Raw genomic sequence first — 22,248 nt, 5'->3', positions numbered from 1 at the left:
TGTGTATATATATTTTTTAAATCAACTTGTAATTTGATTAAATTTGCAAAGGAAAATTGCTCACCAATATTAAATCATAATGTAATTTGTTTTTATCAACTACAGTGATACATAAATAATACCCTCTTATTTATATATGCATCTGGATAGACATTTACACCCTGCTCAGATGTACAAAAATGAAACTCTTTTAATTTCTAAACCATTCCCAATATTCCTAACCAACTCTCAGTTCCAGTGAGAGCAGAGCTTGCTACCTCAAGGTCACATGTTTCTGGTCTAAAGCTTAGTCTTTTAAGGAAAAATACTTAGGATAAAGATTTATTTTTTTCAAGATTTCTCCTCTTTCCATCTCTTCATTTCTTTCTCTCCTGGGGTAATCGAGAAGTGTGGTATAGGATAGGCTGGAAGGAGTAGGTTTGTTGGTGTGACGTCATTATAGATAGAGGCCTGAACAAAGTCACCAGGAATGCAGAGGAGATAATAAATACAAATCAAGCTGCCATCTCAGAGGGGCTCGGGACCACATCCCCAGGTCATCAGCCTGGGTCATGCGGTCACTGGACATGTGAAGTTTCTTTACATCCTTTTACCTATATTTATAGTAAATTAATAAGTGTTTTTCTACCATTTATGTTACTTTATGCTGTGAAATCTCAAAAAAATTTACTAGTTTACTGATTTATTCTAGCAGCAAAACTTTTAAAGATTTCATGTATGTACCACTGTTCACTCTCACCAGCAAGGCTTGGAAAACGCAGCCATGAGGTCCCTTGGCTCTTCCCCCACTCCCCCCTTGGCTCTTTAATAGGGATTCCAGTGCCACCTGGTGGTGTTACGGGGATTACAGGTTATGATTTTGTTCCAGCATTTCTCACTGGTTAGGAAATGGATTTTCTTCTTATCAAGAAGGACACCTTATCTCATTAAAAAGCAAATTTTATTTTTAATATGTGATTTTAAAAGATTTTATTTTTAATAAAATCTAGCTTTTGCCTTCCGTGTATTTAAAAGGACATAGTAGGGGTGCTTGGGTGGCTCAGTCAGTTGAGCCTGTGGACTCTTGGTTTTGGCCCAGGTCACAGACTCACTGTTGTGGGATTGACCCCACCCCCACCCCCACCCGACACCTTTGGGCTCTGCACTCATTGTGGAGTCTGGTTCAGATTCTCTCTCTCTCTCTTCCTCCCCACCCCACCTCTCACAAATAAATGGATAAATAGACACTATGTGTAAATGTATTAGGCTCCTATCAAGTTTTTATTTTATACTAATTCTGGATTGCATCTCTACAAGGTTTCATTGAATGTTTAATTTTATTTAAATTTTTTTAAAAAGATGTTATTTATTTATTAAAGAGAGAGAGAAACACGAGTGGGGTGTGAGGGGCAAGGGGAGAAGCAGGTCCCCCACTGAGCAGGGAGCCGGTTGTGAGGTTGGATCCCAGGACCCCGGGATCATGACCTGAGCCAAAGGCAGTTGCCCAACTGACTGAGCCACTCACACAGCTCAGAATGTTTAATTTTAGAATTTTATAGATTTTTAGGTCATTGCTAGATATGTTTAGGGTTGTATGATGCTGACTGCTCTTTCTTTAGAACTTTTAACTTTACGATCTTTGTGCAAAATAATGCATTTAAAATGCAACAAAGGTATGTTGTCTTTAATTCAAGGAAAAGGGAAGTTAGAAATGAGGAATCTAGAGATCCTCGTATATTATCCATTGTTGTACTCATCGTTTCACTTATTGGAGTAAGGGGGCAATAATTTTAGTTTATGCATTAAAAATTTATTTTCATAATCCTAAAAGATCAATGAAGAAGGGCTAATTTACTTTAAAAGCTAATATTCAATGTGCCTAACTAGCTTGTGTGTGTAAGAGAGCAATTAAAGGCATAAATAAATGAAGAACTTGTGGGGGTGCCTCTGTGGCTAAATTGGTTGAGCATCCGACTCTTGGTTTTGACTCAGGTCATGATCTCAGGGTCGTGGGATCATGCCCTGTGTTTGGGTCTCTGCTCAGTGAGGAGTCTGCATCTTCCTCTGCCTCCACTTTTCTGCCACTACCCCCACTTGTGCACACACTTTCTCTCTTCCTCAAATAAATGAATAAATATTTTTTCTTTTTTTTAATAAAAAATTTATTTTTATTGGTGTTCAATTTGCCAACATACAGAATAACATCCAGTGCTCATCCCGTCAAGTGCCCCCCTCAGTGCCCGTCACCCATTCACCCCCAACCCCCGCCCTCCTCCCCTTCCACCCACCCCTAGTTCTTTTCCCAGAGTTAGGAGTCTTTATGTTCTGTCTCCCTTTCTGATATTTCCTACCCATTTCTTCTCCCTTCCCTTCTATTCCTTTCACTATTATTTATATTCCCCAAATAAATGAGAACATATAATGTTTGTCCTTCTCCGATTGACTTACTTCACTCAGCATAATACCCTCCAGTTCCATCCACATCGGAGCAAATGGTGGGTATTTTTCGTTTCTTAGGGCTGAGTAATATTCCCTTGTGTACATAAACCACATCTTCTTTATCCATTCATCTTTCGATGGACACCGAGGCTCCTTCCACAGTTTGGCTATCGTGGCCATTGCTGCTATAAACATTGGGGTGCAGGTGTCCTGGCGTTTCATTGCATCTGTATCTTTGGGGTAAATCCCCAACAGTGCAATTGCTGGGTTGTAGGGCAGATCTATTTTTAACTCTTTGAGGAACCTCCACACAGTTTTCCAGAGTGGCTGCACCAGTTCACATTCCCACCAACAGTGTAGGAGGGTTCCCTTTTCTCCACATCCTCTCCAATATTTGTGGTTTCCTGCCTTGTTAAATTTCCCCATTCTCACTGGTGTGAGGTGGTATCTCATTGTGGTTTTGATTTGTATTTCCCTGATGGCAAGTGATGCAGAGCATTTTCTCATGTGCATGTTGGCCATGTCTATGTCTTCCTCTGTGAGATTTCTCTTCATGTCTTTTGCCCATTTCATGATTGGATTGTTTGTTTCTTTGCTGTTGAGTTTAATAAGTTCTTTATAGATCTTGGAAACTAGCCCTTTATCTGACTCGTCATTTGCAAATATCTTCTCCCATTCTGTAGGTTGTCTTTTAGTTTTGTTGACTGTGTCCTTTGCTGTGCAAAAACTTCTTATCTTGATGAAATCCCAATAGTTCATTTTTGCTTTTGTTTCTTTTGCCTTCGAGGATGTATCTTGCAAGAAGTTACTGTGGCCAAGTTCAAAAAGGGTGTTGCCTGTGTTCTCCTCTAGGATTTTGATGGAATCTTGTCTCACATTTAGATCTTTCATCCATTTTGAGTTTATCTTTGTGTATGGTGAAAGAGAGTGGTCTAGTTTCATTCTTCTGCATGTGGATGTCCAATTTTCCCAGCACCATTTATTGAAGAGACTGTCTTTCTTCCAATGGATAGTCTTTCCTCCTTTATCGAATATTAGTTGACCATAAAGTTCAGGGTCCACTTCTGGGTTCTCTATTCTGTTCCATTGATCTATGTGTCTGTTTTTGTGCCAGTACCAGCTGTCTTGATGACCACAGCTTTGTAGTACAACCTGAAATCTGGCATTGTGATGCCCCCAGATATGGTTTTCTTTTTTTAAAATTCCCTTGGCTATTCGAGGTCTTTTCTGATTCCACACAAATTTTAAAATAATTTGTTCTAACTCTCTGAAGAAAGTCCATGGTATTTTGATAGGGATTGCATTAAACGTGTAAATTGTCCTGGGTAACATTGACATTTTCACAATATTAATTCTGCCAATCCATGAGCATGGAATATTTTTCCATCTCTTTGTGTCTTCCTCAATTTCTCTCAGAAGTGTTCTATAGTTTTTAGGGTATAGATCGTTTACCTCTTTGGTTAGATTTATTCCTAGTTATCTTATGCTTTTGGGTGCAATTATAAATGGGATTGACTCCTTAATTTCTCTTTTTTTCCAGTCTCATTGTTAGTGTATAGAAATGCCACTGATTTCTGGGATTGATTTTGTATCCTGCCACACTGCTGAATTGCTGTATGAGTTCTAGCACTCTTGGGGTGGAGGCTTTTGGGTTTTCTATGTAGAGTATCATGTCATCGGCAAAGAGGGAGAGTTTGACATCTTGTTTTCTAATTTGAATGCTTTTTATTTCTTTTTGTTGTCTGATTGCTGAGGCTAGGACTTCCAGTACTATGCTGAGTAGCAGTGGTGAGAGTGACATCCCTGTCTTGTTCCTGATCTTAGGGGAAAGGCTCCCAGTGCTTCCCCATTGAGAATGATATTTGCTGTGGGCTTTTCATAGATGGCTTTTAAGATGTTGAGGAATGTTCCCTCTATCCCTACACTCTGAAGAGTTTTGATCAGGAATGGATGCTGTATTTTGTCAAATGCTTTCTCTGCATCTAATGAGAGGATCATATGGTTCTTGGTTTTTCTCTTGCTGATATGGTGAATCACATTTATTGTTTTATGAGTATTGAACCAGCCTTGTGTCCCATGAATAAATCCTACTTGATCATGGTAAATAATTTTCTTAATGTACTATTGGATCCTATTGGCTAGTATCTTGAGAATTTTTGCATCCATGTTCATCAGGGATATGGGTCTATAATTCTCCTTTTTGGTGGGGTCTTTGTCTGGTTTTGGAATTAAGGTGATGCTGGCCTCATAGAACAAGTTTGGAAGTACTCCATCTCTTTCTATCTTTCCAAACAGCTTTAGGAGAATAGGTATGGTTTCTTGTTTAAATTTTTGATAGAATTCCCCTGGGAAGCCATCTGGCCCTGGACTTTTGTGTCTTGGGAGGTTTTTGATGACTGCTTCAATTTCTTCCCTGGTTATTGGCCTGTTCAGGTTTTCTATTTCTTCCTGTTCCAGTTTTGGTAGTTTGTGGCTTTCCAGAAATGTGTCCATATCTTCTAGATTGCCTAATTTATTGGTGTATAGCTGCTCATAATGTTTTTAAAATCATTTGTATTTCCTTGGTGTTCGTAGTGATCTCTCCTTTCTCATTCATGATTTTATTAATTTGAGTCATCTCTCTCTTCTTTTAATAAGGGTGGCTAATGGTTTATCTATCTTATTAATTCTTTCGAAGAACCAACTCCTGGTTTTGTTGATCTCTTCCACAGTTCTGGTCTCGATTTCGTTGAGTTCTGATCGAATCTTTATTAACTCTCTTCTTCCGCTGGGTGTAGGATCTATTTGCTGTTTTTTCTCTAGCTCCTTTATGTGTAAGGTTAGCTTTTGTATTTGAGTTCTTTCCAGTTTTTGAATGGATGCTTGTATTGCGATGTATTTCCCCCTCAGGACTGCTTTTGCTGCATCCCAAAGATTCTGAACGGTTGTATCTTCATTCTCATTAGTTTCCATGAATCTTTTTTAATTCTTCCTTAATTTCCTAGTTGACCCTTTCATCTTTTAGCAGGATGGTCCTTAACCTCCATGTGTTTGAGGTCCTTCCAAACTTCTTGTTGTGATGTAGTTCTCATTTCAAGGCATTATGGTCTGAGAATATGCAGGGGACGATCCCAATCTTTTGGTATCGATTCAGACCCGATTTGTGACCCAGTATGTGGTCTATTCTGGAGAAAGTTCCATGTGCACTTGAGAAGAATGTGTATTCAGTTGAGTTTGGATGTAAAGTTCTGTAGATATCTGTGAAATCCATCTGGTCCAGTGTATCATTTAAAGCTCTCGTTTCTTTGGAGATGTTGTGCTTAGAAGACCTATCGAGTGTAGAAAGCACTAGATTGAAGTCACCAAGTATAAGTGTATTATTATCTAAGTATGTCTTAACTTTGATTATTAAATGATTGATATATCTGGCAGCTCCCATATTCGGGGCATATATATTGAGGATTGTTAAGTCCTCTTGTTGGATAGATCCTTTAAGTATGATATAGTGTCCCTCTTCATCTCTCACTACAGTCTTCGGGGTAAATTTTAGTTTATCTGATATAAGGATGGCTACCCCTGCTTTCTTTTGAGGACCATTTGAATGGTAAATGGTTCTCCAACCTTTAATTTTCAGGCTGTAGGTGTCCTCCTGTCTAAAATGAGTCTCTTGTAGACAGCAAATAGATGGGTCCTGCTTTTTTATCCAGTCTGAAACCCTGCGCCTTTTGATGGGGTCATTAAGCCCGTTCACATTCAGAGTTACTATTGAAAGATATGAGTTTAGTGTCATCATGATATCTATTCAGTCTCTGTTTTTGTGGATTGTTCCATTGGACTTCTTCTTAAAGGGGAATTTTAAGAGTCGCCCTTAAAATTTCTTGCAGAGCTGGTTTGGAGGTCACATATTCTTTCAGTTCCTGCCTGTCTTGGAAGCTCTTTATCTCTCCTTCCATTTTGAATGAGAGCCTTGCTGGATAAAGTATTCTTGGTTGCATGTTTTTCTCATTTAGGACCCTGAATATATCCTGCCAGCTCTGCCAGGTCTCTGTGGAGAGGTCTGCTGTTACCCTAATACTCCTCCCCATAAAGATCAGGGATTTCTTGTCTCTTGCTGCTTTAAGGATTTTCTCTTTATCTTTGGAATTTGCTAGCTTAACTATTAAATGTCGAGGTGTTGAACAGTTTTTATTGATTTTGGGGGGGGGGGAATCTCTCTATTTCCTGGATTTGAATGCCTGTTTCCTTTCCCAGATTAGGAAAGTTTTCAGCTATGATTTGTTCAAATACATATTCTGGCCCTCTGTCCCTTTCAGCACACTTGGGAACCCCAATTAAACGTAGGTTTTTCTTCCTCAGGCTGTCGTTTATTTCCCTTAATCTATCTTCATGGTCTTTTAATTGTTTGTCTTTTTCCTCAGTTTCCCTCTTTGCCATCAACTTGTCTTCTATGTCACTCACTCGTTCTTCCACCTCGTTAACCCTTGTCTTTAGGACTTCTAGTTTGGATTGCATCTCATTCAATTGATTTTTAATTTCTGCCTGATTGGATCTAAATTCTGCAGTCATGAAGTCTCTTGAGTCCTTCATGCTTTTTTCTAGAGCCACCAGTAGCTGTATAATAGTGCTTCTGAATTGGCTTTCTGACATTGAATTGTAATCCAGATTTTGTAACTTTGTGGTAGAGAGGACTGTTTCTGATTCTTTCTTTTGAGGTGAGGTTTTCCTTCTAGTCATTTTGCTCAGTGCAGAGTGGCCAAAAACAAGTTGTATTGGGAAAAGGAGAAAAAGAGAGGAGAGAAAGAAGGAAAGAAAAGAGAAAAAGAAAAAAAAAAGAAAAAAGAGAAGAAAGAAAGAAAAAAGGGTGGGGGAAGCAAACAAATCAAAAAGCAAAAAAAAAAAAAAAAAAAAAACCAAAAAAAAACAAACCACCCACGGGGGAGTATCTTCTGATTCTTTATACTTTAAGTCCCTTGACTTCCTTGACTTCCCTGGAACTTGTCCGTCTAGTTGGTCTTCTGGGGGAGGGGCCTGTTGTGCTGATTTTCAGGTGTTAGCACTTGGGGGAGCTGCTCTCCCCCTGCCTGGTGCAGGGCTCAGTGGGGGTTGTTTACCCCGTGAGGCTCCAGGAAGAACAACCCCAGCGGCGGGGCCAGCTCTGGAGCCCTGGAGTCAGCCCCCGCAGTAACTCCGGAGCTCTCGGTTTGCAGGCCCTGGAGGCTCCGGGGTGGGGCCGCTGATCTGCTCAGCTCGGGGCAGGAGCGTCCTTGCTGTCCTGGGCCCTCCCGGCCTCTGCCTGTCCCGGGGGTAGGCCGGATCCCGGGCTGTGTCCCCCGCGCCCTGTACTCCCGGTCTGCGCTGTTGGATTCATGCTCCCGGCAGTGCAGCCCCCTCGGCGGAGCCGCCGCCTGAGCCCCTCCGAGCTGCTCCCCGGTCCAGCCGTGCACGCCTGTAGCCCTTAGGGAGCTCGGCGCACTCTCCCGGGGCGCAGGTGTCTGTTAGTGTTCCAGGGAGCCTGAGGGCACCCCCGCCCTCAACTCCCTGCGAGCCCCTTTCCGCCCGGGAAGGTTGGTGCAGCTCCTGCTTCTCCGGGACGGGGCTCTCCTGTCCTGGGGACACTCGCCCCGGCCTTAGCCCAGCTCCTCGCTGGGCCCCTCCCCCTTGGAGGCCTTTTGTTAGTTTAATTCTCCTCCCCCCCCCCTCCAGTCTTCCTACCTTGATAGAAGCGGCAAACCCTCCTCACTGTAGCATTCCAGCTGTTCTCTCTTTAAATCTCAGGCCGAATTCGTAGATTTTCAGGATAATTTGAAGGTTATCTAGGTAATTTGGTGGGGACAGGTGACTTGGGGACCCTACTCTTTCGCCATCCTGCCCCTCCCTGAATAATATTTTTTAAAAAGAAATTGTGAAGATCAAATATTAAAAGTATAAATTCTTAAACTGGAGATTAATTAGTTGCTCATTACTGAAACCACTGGAACATCTTGGGATGTTATAGGAGCCAAATGCCTGCTGGTTACCCATGATAATCTCCAAGACACCATGGATTAGTTCAAGTAAATCTTTGTGGTGTGCCAACACTTACTTACACTTTTCCTTTTTTTTTCAGCAATCAATAACATAAAACTTATGTTTAATGACACATCACCCAGAGTATCTTTTCAAGCAGATTGTGTCATTCTTCTATGATTTCTACTTTCTTTCTTTCTTGGACATTAATGTGTTTTTTAGAGCAGCAAGTGGAAGCAAGAGTATACCTTTTGCGGAGTATTTTTTTTCTCAGTAAAATTTGAAAAATACTGGTTCAGTTTCAGATTTTTAAAATTTATTATCACCTTAGGCAAGTCAAAACAGGGCAGCCAGCAGGGGTCAGGGTTTTCAACTCTATGGAACTGAAATTTCCATGTCTTACCCTGCTTTTAAAAACCTACACATTTCTTTAATACACCATTAGCATTACATTCTGCAGAACTGAATGCGTGCCAGCTCCATTGTTAACAAGAGCCAAAACAAACAAACAATCAAACAAACAAACAAGGAATCATGAAGCTGGAGCAAGCTTTCTGAGTCAAAATTAAATGTCTAGAGTAGTACCCATCTGCTACTAAAATAAGGAATTTCCTTTTTTTTCTCCAAAGGCACCTTATTTGGTATATGTATTTCTTCTGGCATTTGCTGATGAGTCGATCAGTCCTTTGCATTGGCTTTTCTATGTGTGTAAAAATGGACAAATATGAGGTCTATTTTAGAATGTTGAAAAGTAGTGGAAGCATGTCATGCTTTTGTTCTGAATATGACTGATTGTAGTTATTCTAAATTCAGGACCTGGCCCTTCATTATCAAGAGCCCCAAGCAGTATAAAAACCTTTCTTTCATGGATGCAATGAACAAGTTTAAATGGGCTAAAAAGGAAGGTCTTTCCTTCAACAAGCTCGTCCTTAGCTTGCCTGTGAACGTGAGATGTTCCAAGACAGACAATGCAGAGTGGTCGGTAAGCCCTATTTTGTTTTAATCTTTGGAGAAACCAGATGTCACATTTTGCCCAATCCCTAATGGGTAAAATCTAAGGAGCAAACACACATCCATAAATCTAGTGTTTCGGTTGTCTTTGATATGTCTGGTAATTTAGTTGTTCAATACTGCTTGGGTTGAATGTAAACTCCTGATTCCACCCCCTACGAAGAGGGAGATGGACTGCCCAACTGAGGCCAGAATGAAGCAGGGATATGGTGGGGTTGGAACTTCAAAGAGCAACAGACCTAAGTTTGTATCTCTTGTTCCCAAAGATGCCTGTGGTTCTCTCCTCCACCTCCCTCTGAATCTCTAAGGCTCCCACCCACCAATCCCTGGCTGGCTGACTGTTCTTCAATCACTGGCATTGTTTAACCTTTTGTTTTCAGATTCAGGGGATGACAGCATTACCTCCACATGTGGAAAGACCATATAAAACAGAGCCTTTGGTGTGTGGAGCCTCTTCTTCCTCTTCTCTACACAGAAATCGCGCTCTTGAGCTACCCGTGGGCTTCGTGGTGTTGGGCAGCATGCTGCACAGCACAGGCTTATGGTCATGATTCTGTGCTTGGGGACGATGTTTCCTGTGATCCAAACGTGTCCAGTGCCAGACACTTTGAGCATGAAGAGTGAGCGTGAGGAGCATGGAGACCTTTCCTGTCACATACTCCCTTCCTCCCCACTACCTGAGAGATGTCCATCCTTCCCCGTCTACCTGAGAAATGTTGATTGGGTTCTCTTCTTTTGCTCAGATATGTCTGATCAAATGTTTCCATTGCCAATAATGCAAAGCTGGACTGACTTAACACAACCTCTTTTTAAAATTTGGACTAAGTTAAGTGGAGGCGAGAGTTCTTTATTTCTTTCCATATTTCATTTTATTTAAAGACTCATTGTTATTTCACTTTTTAGTTTGTGATTTGGCTTCTAGCTTCTTAAAATGCTTTCATCTGAAAAATGTACAAGAAACACTCTCTGTTCCACATTTCTTCTTCTTTATTGTTCTTTGAGTGTGACTTCCCAAGTGTGACAATAGTCCTTATGTCCTTCAGCGGTAATCCAGCTCTGCCCTTGTCTGCGAAAAACTGATGAGCCCCTTACCTCAGTACTTTTCAGTGATGCCCATTCTAGCTTCTTGGTCCCTCTGAGCCTAATGATACTCCCAAACAACCCCAGACCTATCTATCTCAGAGCATTTTCCTTTTCCTTCCCTGCTCAGCGCTGACCAGGTGAGTTTTTCTTGAGCTCTGTCACTCTCTAAAAGGAAAGGAACTAAAGGAAACCCAGAAATGGGACATAATGGATTGTAGGCTGAGGGGAAAATGTAGCTGGCTGCAAACCCGGGCTGTGCGGGGGGGGGGGGGGGGGGGGGGGGTCCTTTGCAAGGTTCCAGGTCACAGGCCCCAGAGTATGAGCCAGGCTGGGAGGGTGTGAGGTCTCTGCAGTACTTCACTGACCCCACTAGGTGTCACATGTGCCGCATCCTGGCTCAATTTGAGTCAGTTGCTATTGTAGATTTATTTTTATATTAGTTAATAAACTAATTTTCCTTAGTAAAATTGTCACCGATGGAAAATCTTGTCACTTCTTAGGTTCCCTTTCTGTAGCTCAGCCAAATATCATTGTGTGTCCTGTCCTCATTTCTTAAGCTAAGTCTGTTTGGATCATATTAATAAACTAAATAAAATTAAATATTTGTGTGATATCTTGTATACTCCTTGAGAGAAGCAAGGAATTCCGTACTGATGTGTCCAGTCAAATGGATTGAGAATGTTGCATTTTTGTATTCCATTTTGAAGCCCGCAAATAATGTCTTCAACACAAACTATATCATCTTTTAAATAAATACTGTATTTTGGAGTGTTTCCTGGTTGGTTCTTAGAATTTATCCCCTTAATGAAATGTTTGTAATATTTATGCAGCATATTTCATAGTTAACTTTACTTGTTTTTATTTCATAAGTGCTATATCGAATTCTGTGTTTTCCATTCAGATATTTGTATAAGCAACACAATAATCCCAAACACTCCCTATTTGAAATTTTGTGTTTATTTTTACTTTAGAATGTTTGGATTTGAGATGTCAAAGTAAAGTTATTTCCTTTGGAAATTATGTCATAATATATTTGTTTTCATTGTTCTTAGTAAGGAAGGTGAATATACAGACTAGAAAGGGATACACAGGTTTTGGAAGCTTGCATTGGTGGATGGGGGAAATCTACATTTTCAGTTGATGTTAGTAAGAGTAAAGCTGACATTTTTCTCTTAAGAATTCTCATGAATGTATAATTTTGGGGCGTTGACTCTTTATTTGAAATTAGGATAGGTTATCTGTTGATAATTCGGTAAGATTCTGATTATTTTATAAGTTAGTTTCTCTTACAGTGAGCAGATCTTCCTGAATAGCCCAGGCTTTTTACTATTGCCCTTGGTTACATTGTATGACTTGTTTCCGAGGCTAGCAGGATTGCCTGAGACCCAAAGGAGGACAGAGTCGCCATGTCAGATGGCCCCTGCTTTGATTCTTAATGCAAGAAGGGTGGGAAAAACATATGTGATGAAGCCAATTTTCATCAAAGCCAGATGAAGGTGAGGGTATCTTGGATGATCACTTTCTCTGAAGGAGTCTCAGGCAGCATCAAGAGAGTCCTAGTAGTGAAAAGAGAGATGCAATCCACAGAAGCAAACCTATTAAGACTTTTGAACTTCCAAATCTATTCTTTTTAAGTTTGAAATTATTTCAGGATAGCAAGTTACAAATGTGAATGAAATAATGAAGGATCTACCTGCAGTACAATGATCCAAGTGGTCTTTCTCCTCTAGGGAGTAGCCCACCATTTTGGAGAGGCAAAAAGAGAAGTTGGGTTGTAATTATTCCATCCATTAATGGGTTTTGCTATTTGTTTTTTCAAAGTTGCCATATTTTTTAGATTTACTTCAGTAAATAGGCATTACTACACATTAGGTTTATAATCAAGGGAAAAACACAAATAATATGTAAGTTATATTAAAAAATAAATATATATAATTGAATTATTCCTAACTCCAAGACCTCTTTTGATTTTGTTTTTGGGATCCTTCTTCACTCCTTGGATTCTTCAAGTCCTTTATTTGTTCTGGACCTCCAAATTGGGCATATGCCAATCTTTAGTCAGAAGTGGCAAATTGAGGAATAATCTCCTGGGGCATCTGAAGAATAATCATACTAGCTTCTGCAACAAATACCAAAAATATTACTTCTTAATACAAAAAGGTTTATTTCATGTTTATTTAATAGTTCAATATGTGTGATTCATTTGGTAACTGACTATCCTTCTTAAAGTGTTTCAGGTACCCAAGATCCTGTGATTCCATCATCCCTAGATCCTGTGCATTCATCTTGTTGATAGAGAGAAGCCTGATCTAGAAGTGATATATGTCACTTCTAGATTCACTGTCAATTAAAATTAGCCACATGGCCTCACTGAATGCAAAAGGGGCTAGAAGTATAATGCTTAATTGGGTAGTTGTCTCCCCTTACAACACTATAGAAGAGTTATTTCTGCTGCAATGTATACATTTTTGCAAAACTGACTTTTATCTAGTTCAGTGATTCCAAGATTTTTGAGTTAGAAACAATCAAACCAATGTAGGGCCAACCATACATTTTGTCAAATAGAGCACTAATCAGAATACTATTTATTTCCCAAATTTTATTGAAAGTTTCCTTGGAGTGTTGGCCTTAGAATTGTGAACAAAAGCAGGTATTATCTCTGCCATGATGGAGATTTAGCCTTGTGATGATGAAGCTCATAGTTGAGTCAACTAAAATCTATTGCCAACATCTCACTTAAAAAAGTAGAAGGATTCAGAATAAATGTCAATCCTTCAAATTGAATAAATTGAACTTTGTGAAAAACTTATTCATTCACTTTTCCATAAACTTGGGCCTGAATCTAGTTTGTATCTTTGATCATCTTAGGCTTGCAAAATCTTGATTGACAGCTGTATCCAAATCCAGCATAGTCAAACGGATACTTCATAAGCAGGAAACAGATAATTTAATAAATTGATGGCAACACCCCATACTCCCCTGGCCAGAACTGTGTTCCATGGAAAATATAAAAAGTCATAGAAAATTGTTTCAAGAGTTAAGCAGGCTTACTACAGAACTTCTCAGAGTCTTTAAAATATAAATATGCATTTGAAAGTCCAAAAGAAGTTATGTCCTATGAAACATTTCCCAATGTACCATTTTGTGGTGGAGCAGCATACCGCAAGAAACAAGCTTTGGGACATCTATTTATCTTGCAGAGCATGGCCAGGTTTCTGTAACAAGTTTTTGGAAGATTCCAAACTTTCTGGGCAACTATAAAACAGCCCAACAGACATAGGCCTTCCACCTGTGTTCGCTGGTCTCTGCCTTCCTGTTCTATTTTGCCAACAAACAGAAACTATTTTTTTTTAATTAATCTGGAGGTAGTACAATATACAGAGAGAATTTTAAAAAGGAATATGGGAATATTAAAATATATATACTAAAATGAATTACATGGCATGAATGAGGTATTTGAGAAATGTTGACAAATAAGGCTGTATGTCTTTGGAAAGTTTATGACCTATAGGCATAGACGAATTGTGTGAAATTGATGTAATACAAAAATAAATTTGGAAACTATGGGAATAATCTAAAAATGTAGGACAGAGGCCAGCATTGTACCAATTTCCTTCTTAATATTTTTAAGTAGCTCCAGTTTTTTTTTATCTTTAACATTTAATGAAAACAGAGCATTTTAACAGGTTCTATGCAAACATGGTTCTAATATTGATTTGCTGTTACTTTATTTTTAAAAGGGGGTAGCGGTGGGGAGATACAGAGGCTAGGTTAACCTGGCCCCAACGCTCAGGGTCATAACTTATGAGTTACAGGACTCAGATGCTCAGATGTCCTTGACTGTACAAGCATCAATTAAAGCCAATAAAGCCTGCTTCTACCAACATATCAAACTTTCTTTATGCCTTTTAAGACTATAAAATGGGCACATACCTGAGGCATAAGCTTCAGGCCAATGGGTTTTTAAGGGCTGCTTAAGAACCAGAATGAAGGATACATTCTCCAGTTTAAGGATACATTTTATAGTTCAAAGTATGTTCTTCCTTCTAAAAATGTGACACAAAGAATAATTTATACCAACTGCTTTTTATTATCGAGTTTCAGAAACCTTTCACAAGATGGTAAAAAAAAGTGGGGGGGGGGGACTTTACAACCACAGCTAATGTTATATTTTTTTTCCATTGTTCCCAGTCAGCTCCAAACCCATTGTGTGCAAAGCCCATTTTTCCATGCATCTAAATGATAGATACAGGCTATGAAATTCTTTATTCTATTTGTAGCAGCTTACGCAGGTGCAGCCAAACACAAAGCTTCAGGACAAATTGTACACAAACTTTACAATGTGGGATTTGGATTTAAAATATGAAACATAAAATCTACACAAAACAGATAAAAATCAAGCACAGATACCAGGACTGAAACCCATGTGTGAAAGGGAGTCTTGTTTCCTTTCAAGTGCTTTATTCTGCTACAGAACAGTCAAAATGAAGATGTAAAGCTTTGTGGTTAGTTTAAATTACACACTCTGTAGATACTATACCAATTTTAAAAGTTACACATAGACCAACAAATGTCCATCAGTTCTTCTGGATTGACCAGACACTCCAGCTGGATCGCTGAAAGCAAACCGGGCAAATGTGGAAAAGAAAATCCACCTGTGCAATTTGTTTGCAGAGTTTACTGATGGGCACATTGCACTCCTGGTCCATGATGGCTGCTGCTTTCTTCATCAGAGCTATCATTATAGGCTTCACGCTTCTGACCAACTCCCAAGCCCCGAGTGCTATCAAATTCTTGAAGCTCTACCTCTTCTGTGTCTCCAATTATGTTTGGAACTTCTGGTCTAGATGGCAGAAGATCTTCTAGTTCAGAAAGCTTGTCTGGGTTGATCCAGTTGTTTTCAGGAAACTGCACATCAAACTTTATGTAAAGATCACCTTTTTCAAAGGGATTACGATACTGTGGCATTCCTTCACCTCGAACTACACGAACATATCCTGCTTCAATTACTTTTCTGGGGGGGTGGGGTATTTCACCACAATCTGACGTCCATCAAGGTGCTTAAATGTGAACTGAAATCCACATAGAGCTTCAACAAGTCCTATCTTATATGTCATGGGCAAATCATTCCCATCTCTCTGGAACACCTCATGTTTCTTCTCTTGTAGCAAAAGAACAATGTCTCCTGGTTCCACTCCTGGGGTGGTCTTTCTTTGGTTCAAACCACGGATTACATTTACCCCATTGTTGATGACCCTTACATGATGGGCAGGATAGCATGTGCCAACGTCCTCAGTGACCTCTACGCCATGGGGGTCACGGAATGTGACAATATGCTGATGCTCCTTGGGATCAGTAATAAAATGACTGACAGGGAGAAGGGATAAAGTGATGCCCCTAATTATACAGGGTTTTAAAGATGCAGCAGAGGAGGTGGGAACGTCTGTGACTGGTGGCCAAACGGTGTTAAACCCCTGGATTGTTCTAGGAGGAGTGGCTACTACTATCTGCCAGCCCAATGAATTCATCATGCCAGATAACACAATCCCGGGGGATGTGCTGGTGATGACGAAGCCCCTGGGGATGCAGGTGGCTGTGGCTGTGCACCAGTGGCTGGACATTCCTGAAAAATGGAATAAGATCAAGCTAGTGGTCACCCAAGAAGATGTAGAGTTGGCGTACCAGGAGCCGATGATGAACATGGCCAGGCTCAACAGAACAGCTGCGGGACTCATGCACACGTTCAATGCCCACACCGCCACTGACATCACGGGCTTTGGGATTTTGGGGCACGCGCAGAACCTAGCCAAGCAGCAGAGGAACGAGGTGTCCTTCATGATTCACAACCTCCCTGTCCTGGCCAAGATGGCTGTTGTGAGCAAGGCCTGTGGAAACATGTTTGGCCTCATGCATGGGACCTGCCCAGAGACATCAGGAGGCCTCCTCATCTGTTTACCGTGAGAGCAAGCCTCCCGGTTCTGTGCAGAGATCAAGTCTCCCAAATATGGGGAGGGCCACCAGGCATGGATTATTGGGATCGTGGAGAAAGGCAACCGCACCGCCAGAATCATAGACAAGCCCCGGATCATCGAAGTTGCACCACAGGTGGCCACTCAGAAAGTGAACCCCACCCCGGGTGCCACCTCTTAATCTAGACCTAAGTAGCTATCTGGTTTTGTCTTTAAATAGAGCTATTTCTTTTTTCATCATTTCAATTAAAGACGATACACGACAACAAAAATCTCATTGTGTCTACACATCTGGTGACCTTAGGTCGATTTGTGAGTGGATGCAATTAATAAAATAAAATAAAATCCATTAAAAAAATGCTCAGTGCTGACCTGTGCAAGCGGGCTGTCAATATGGTCCCCTTCCCCCGCCTGCACTTCTTCATGCCCGGCTTCGCCCCACTGACCAGCCGAGGTAGCCAGCAGTCCCGGACCCTGACGGTGCCCGAGCTCACCCAGCAGATGTTTGATGCTAAGAACATGATGGCTGCCTGTGACCCCCGCCATGGCCGCTACCTGACTGTGGCCGCAGTATTCAGGGGCCGCATGTCCATGAAGGAGGTGGACGAGCAGATGCTGAACGTCCAAAACAAGAACAGCAGCTACTTCGTCGAGTGGATCCCCAACAACGTGAAAACAGCTGTCTGTGACATCCCACCCCGGGGGCTAAAGATGTCGCCACCTTCATCGGCAACAGCACAGCCATCCAGGAGCTGTTCAAGCGCATCTCAGAGCAGGTCACGGCCATGTTCCGGCGCAAGGCCTTCCTACACTGGTACACGGGTGAGGGCGTGGACGAGATGGAGTTCACAGAGGCCGAGAGCAACATGAATGACCTGGTGTCTGAGTACCAGCAGTACCAGGATGCCACGGCCGAGGAGGAGGGGGAGTTCGAGGAGGAGGTGGCCTAGAGCTGATACCTGGTAAAGCGGGTGGAAGCTGTGTGAACTCTTTATTCGCTCACAACCTGTTCTCTGATAGCCGTGTCTCTGTGTGCACTCGCTCTTTTTCCTGTCTGGACGTCACATGCTGTACAGATGCCACCATTAAAGCATTTTCATAGTGAAAAAAAAAAAACTTTCAAACTTGTGAATACACAAGCAAAATGATGCCATACATTTTACCTAATGCTTTGGAATTTGCCAAGCGTTTTCACAATATTTTTCATTTAATGCTTAAAATTGCTCTTATAAGAGAATAATTATGTTCAGAAAAGCTAAGGAGATAGCTTTTTATGCCTCAGTAATCATGGAAGACGTGTTTCAATCACTTTACAAACTGCATGTGAATGAACAAGATCCAAATTACTTGGACTTGATAAGCTTCCGTTTTCCCACCGGTAAAGTGGTGACAGTATTTTCTGATCTTATAAAGTGGCTTGTGGACCAAAAGTGGTGATGAAGAAATGGCACTGGCCACACTATGCTGGTCAATGTTGGTTTTTGCCCTCTCCAAAAGATCTGGCATTGGAGTGTGCGGCTACCTGACAATAAATGCAGATTTTTTTGCCTACCCTTCAGACACACTCAACTAAAATTTGACTTTAACCAAACACTTTTGCTAGGCGAATGATATTTAATCAAATGAATATTAGATCTTGGTGAATTTGACAATCACTCCCTTAAAAAGATTCTCTAACGACTGATTACCTATTACCTCTTATGTTTCTGAAGAAGAAAAACATCGTATTTTGCTTTTTTCCCCCCTCTTGGAAATAATGAGTTCTCACAGACATGAATGCCTAGGGTTAATGAGGTAAAAGAGAGAGTGAGTGACATAGAAGACAAGTTGATGGTAAGGAAGGAAGCTGAGGAAAAAAGAGAAAAACAATTATGATCCTATGAGGAAAGGCTTAGGGAAATAAATGATTGCCTGAGAAGGAAGAATTTATGTCTTATTGGGGTTCCAGAAGAGACCAAGAGGGAGAGAGGCCAACAAAGTATATTTGAACAGATCATAGCTGAGAACTTCCCTAATTTGGGAAGGGAAGCAGGCATTCAGATCCAGGAGATAGAGAGGACCCACCCCCAAAAAATCAATAAAAACTGTCAACACCTTGACATTTAATAGTGAAAATCTGAAAAAACAAGGCCTATATAGGTAATCTGATGACACTAAATTCATGTCTTTCAATAGTTACTCTGAACGTGAATGGGCTGAATCAAGAGACACAAGGTATCAAACTGGATAAAAAAACAAGACCCATCTATTTGCTGTCTACAAGAGACTCATTTGAGATCTGAGGACACCTACAGCCTGAAAATGAAAGGGTGAAGAACCATTTACCATTCAAATGGCCCTCAAAAGAAAGCTGGGGTAGCAATCCTCAAATCTGATAAAGTTTATCCCAAAGACTGTAGTAAGAGATGAAGTGGGACACTATATCATACTTAAAGGGTCTATCGATCAACAAGAAGACCTAAGAACCATGAATATTTATGTCCCTAATGTGGGAGCTGCCAAGTATATCAATCAATTAATAACCAAAGTAAAGACATACTTAGATAATAATACACTACTAGTAGGAGACTTCAACGCAGCACTTTCTGCAAATGACAGATTGGCTAAGCACAACAGCACCAAAGAAACAAGGACCTTAAATGATACACCTTAAAAAATGAAATCCATCTGAATCAGATGGATTTCACAGATATATACAGAACTTTCCATCTGAACACAACTGAATACACATTCTTCTCAAGTGCACATGGAACTTTCTCCAGAATAGACCACATACTGGGTCACAAATCAGGTCTCAGCTGATACCAAAGATTGAGATTGTCCCCCATATTTTCAGACCACAATGCTTGGAAACCTGAACTCAATCAAAAAAAGAGATTTGAAGGAAACTCAAACACGTGGAGGTTAAAGAGCATCCTACTAAAAGATGAATAGGTCAACCAGGAAATTAGAGAAGAATTGAAAAAATTCATGGAAACTAATGAAAATGAAGATACAACTGGTCAAAATCTTTGGGATACAGCAAAATGGCCCTAAGAGGATAATACATCACTATACTAGCCTCCCTCAAAAAACTGAAAAAAACCTCAAATGCACAAGCTAACCTCACACCTAAAGGAACTGGAGGAAGAACAGCAAATAAAACCTACACCAAGCAGAAGAAAAGAGAATAAAGATTTGGGCAGAACTAAATGAAATAGAGACCAGAAGAACTGTAGAACAGATAAAAAAAACCATTCTTTGAGAGAATGAATAAAATAGATAAACCATTAGCCAGCCTTATTAAAAATAAAAGAGAAAAGACTCTAATAAAACCATGAATGAAAAAGGAGAAATCACAACCAATTCCAAGGAAATACAAACAACTTTAAAAACATATTATGAGTAGGTATACACCAACAAATTAGGCAATCTAGAAGAAATGGATGCATTTCTGGAAAACCACAAACTACCAAAACTGGAACAAGAAGAAATAGAAAACCTGAACAGGCCAATAACCAGGGAGGAAATTGAAGCAGTCATCAAAAACCTCCCAAGACACCAAAGTCCAGGGCCATCAAACTTTTAAAGAAGAAACAATATCTATTCTACTAAAGCTGTTCCAAAAGATAGAAAGGGATAGAATACTTCCAAACTCGTTTTATGAGGCCAGTATCACCTTAATTCCAAAACCAAAGACCTCACCAAAAAAAGAATTATAGATCAGTATCCTTGATGAACACAGATGCAAAAATTCTCAACAAGATCCTAGCCAATAGGATCCAACAGTACATTAAAAATATTATTCACCATGACCAAGTGGGATTCATCCTCCAGATGCAAGGCTGGTTCAACACTGGTAAAACAATTAACGTAATAGATCATATGAACAAGAGAATAAACAAGAACCATATGATCCTCTCAATACAGAGAAAGGATTTGACAAAATACAGCATCCATTCCTGATCAAAACTCTTCAGAGTGTAGGGATAGAGGGAACATTCCTCAGCATCTTAAAAGCCATCTAGAAAAAGCCCACAGCAAATATCATTCTCAATGCAGAAACACTGAGAGCCATTCACATAAGATCAGGACATGACAGGAATGTCCACTCTCACCACTGCTATTCAACATAGTACTAGAAGTCCTAGCCTCAGCAATCAGGTGAAAAAAAGAAATAAAAGGCATTCAAATTGGCAAATAAGAAGTCAAACTCTCCCTCTTTGCAGATGACCTGATACTATATATAGAAAACCCAAAAGACTCCAACCCAAGATGGCTGGAACTCATACAGCAATTCAGCAGTGTGGCAGGATACAAAATCAATCCCAGAAATCAGTGGCATATCTATACACTAACAATGAGACTGAAGAAAGAGAAATTAAGGAGTCAATCCCATTTATATTTGCACCGAAAAGCATAAGATACCTAGGAATAAACCTAACCAAAGAGGTAAAGGACCTATGCCCTAAAAACTACAGAACACTTCTGAAAGAAATTGAGGAAGACACAAAGAGATGGAAAAATATTCCATGCTCATGGATTGGAAGAATTAATATTGTGAAAATGGCAATGCTACCCAGGGCAATGTACACATTCAATGCAATCCCTATCAAAATACCATGGACTTTCTTCAGAGAGTTGGAACAAATTATCTTAAGCTGATTTCTGTGTAATCACAGAGCCTGAATAGCCAGCAGAATACTGAAAAAGAAGATCAGAGCTGGGGGAATCACAATGCCGGATTTCAAGTTGTACTACAAAGCTGTGATCATCAAGACAATGTGGTGCTGGCACAAAAACAGACCCATCGATCAATGGAACAGAAGAGAGAACCCAGAAATCAGCCCTCAACTCTATGGTCAATTAATATTTGACAAAGCAGTAAAGACTATCCCCTGGGGAAAAGACAGTCTCTTCAAAAAATGGTGCTGGGAAAATTGGACATCCACATACAGAAGAATGAAACTAGACCACTCTCTTACACCAGACACAAAGATAAACTCAAAATGGATGAAAGATCGAAACGTGAGACAAGATTCCATCAAAATCCTAGAGAAGAACACAGGCAACCCCCTTCTTGAACTTGGCCACAGCAACTTCTTGCAAGATACAGCTATGAAGGCAAGAGAAACAAAAGCAAAACTGAACTATTGGGACTTCATCAAGATCAAAAGCTTCTGCACAGCAAAAGAAACAGTCAACAAAAAAAAAAAAAAAAAAAAAAGAAACAGTCAACAAAACTCAAAGACAACCTACAGAATGGGAGAAGATATTTGCAAATGACATATCAGATAAAGGGCTAGTATCAAAGGTTTATAAATAACTTATTAAACTCAACAGCAAAGAAACAAACAATCCAATCATGAAATGAGCAAAAGACATGAACAGAAATTTCACCAAAGAAGACATACACATGGCCAACGAGCACATGAGAAAATGCTTCTCATCACTTGCCATCAGGGAGATACAAATAAATCGAAACCACAATGAGATACCACCTCACACCAGTGAGAATGGTGAAAATTAACAAGACAGGAAACAATAAATGTTGGAGAGGATGTGGAGAAAGGGGAACCCTCTTGCACTGTTGGTGGGAATGTGAACTGGTGCAGCCATTCTGGAAAACTGTGTGGAGGTTCCTCAAAGAGTTAAAAATAGAGCTACCCTATGACCCAGTAATTGCACTACTGAGGCTTTACCCCAAAGATACAGATGCAGTGAAATAGCAGGACACCTGCACCCCAATGTTTATAGCAAACATTCCTAACTCTGGGATAGGTGAGGTGGGAGGGAGGGTTGG

The 22,248-nt window shown here is 40.4% G+C and overlaps 1 protein-coding gene and 2 pseudogenes across 1 annotated transcript in view; all 3 read left to right on the top strand.

The window, feature by feature from the left end:
• Positions 1-11,270, top strand: part of MOXD1 (monooxygenase DBH like 1) — a 95,869-nt gene extending 84,599 nt beyond the window's left edge. Inside the window, exons 11-12 of the mRNA XM_035705349.2 lie at positions 9,217-9,385; positions 9,795-11,270. Of these exons, the coding sequence (XP_035561242.1) occupies positions 9,217-9,385; positions 9,795-9,965 (340 nt within the window). The 3' untranslated portion in view covers positions 9,966-11,270. The remainder of the gene's footprint in view (positions 1-9,216; positions 9,386-9,794) is intronic.
• A 3,937-nt stretch (positions 11,271-15,207) lies between these two features.
• LOC112643439 (selenide, water dikinase 1-like) lies at positions 15,208-16,824 on the top strand (annotated as a pseudogene).
• Positions 16,809-17,582, top strand: LOC112644129 (tubulin beta chain-like; annotated as a pseudogene).
• The last annotated feature ends 4,666 nt before the right edge of the window (positions 17,583-22,248 follow it).

Source organism: Canis lupus, chromosome 1 (genome assembly GCF_003254725.2).
Source record: "Canis lupus dingo isolate Sandy chromosome 1, ASM325472v2, whole genome shotgun sequence".
Classification (NCBI taxonomy): Eukaryota; Metazoa; Chordata; class Mammalia; order Carnivora; family Canidae; genus Canis; species Canis lupus.
This window is presented reverse-complemented; position numbering and strand designations above follow the sequence as displayed.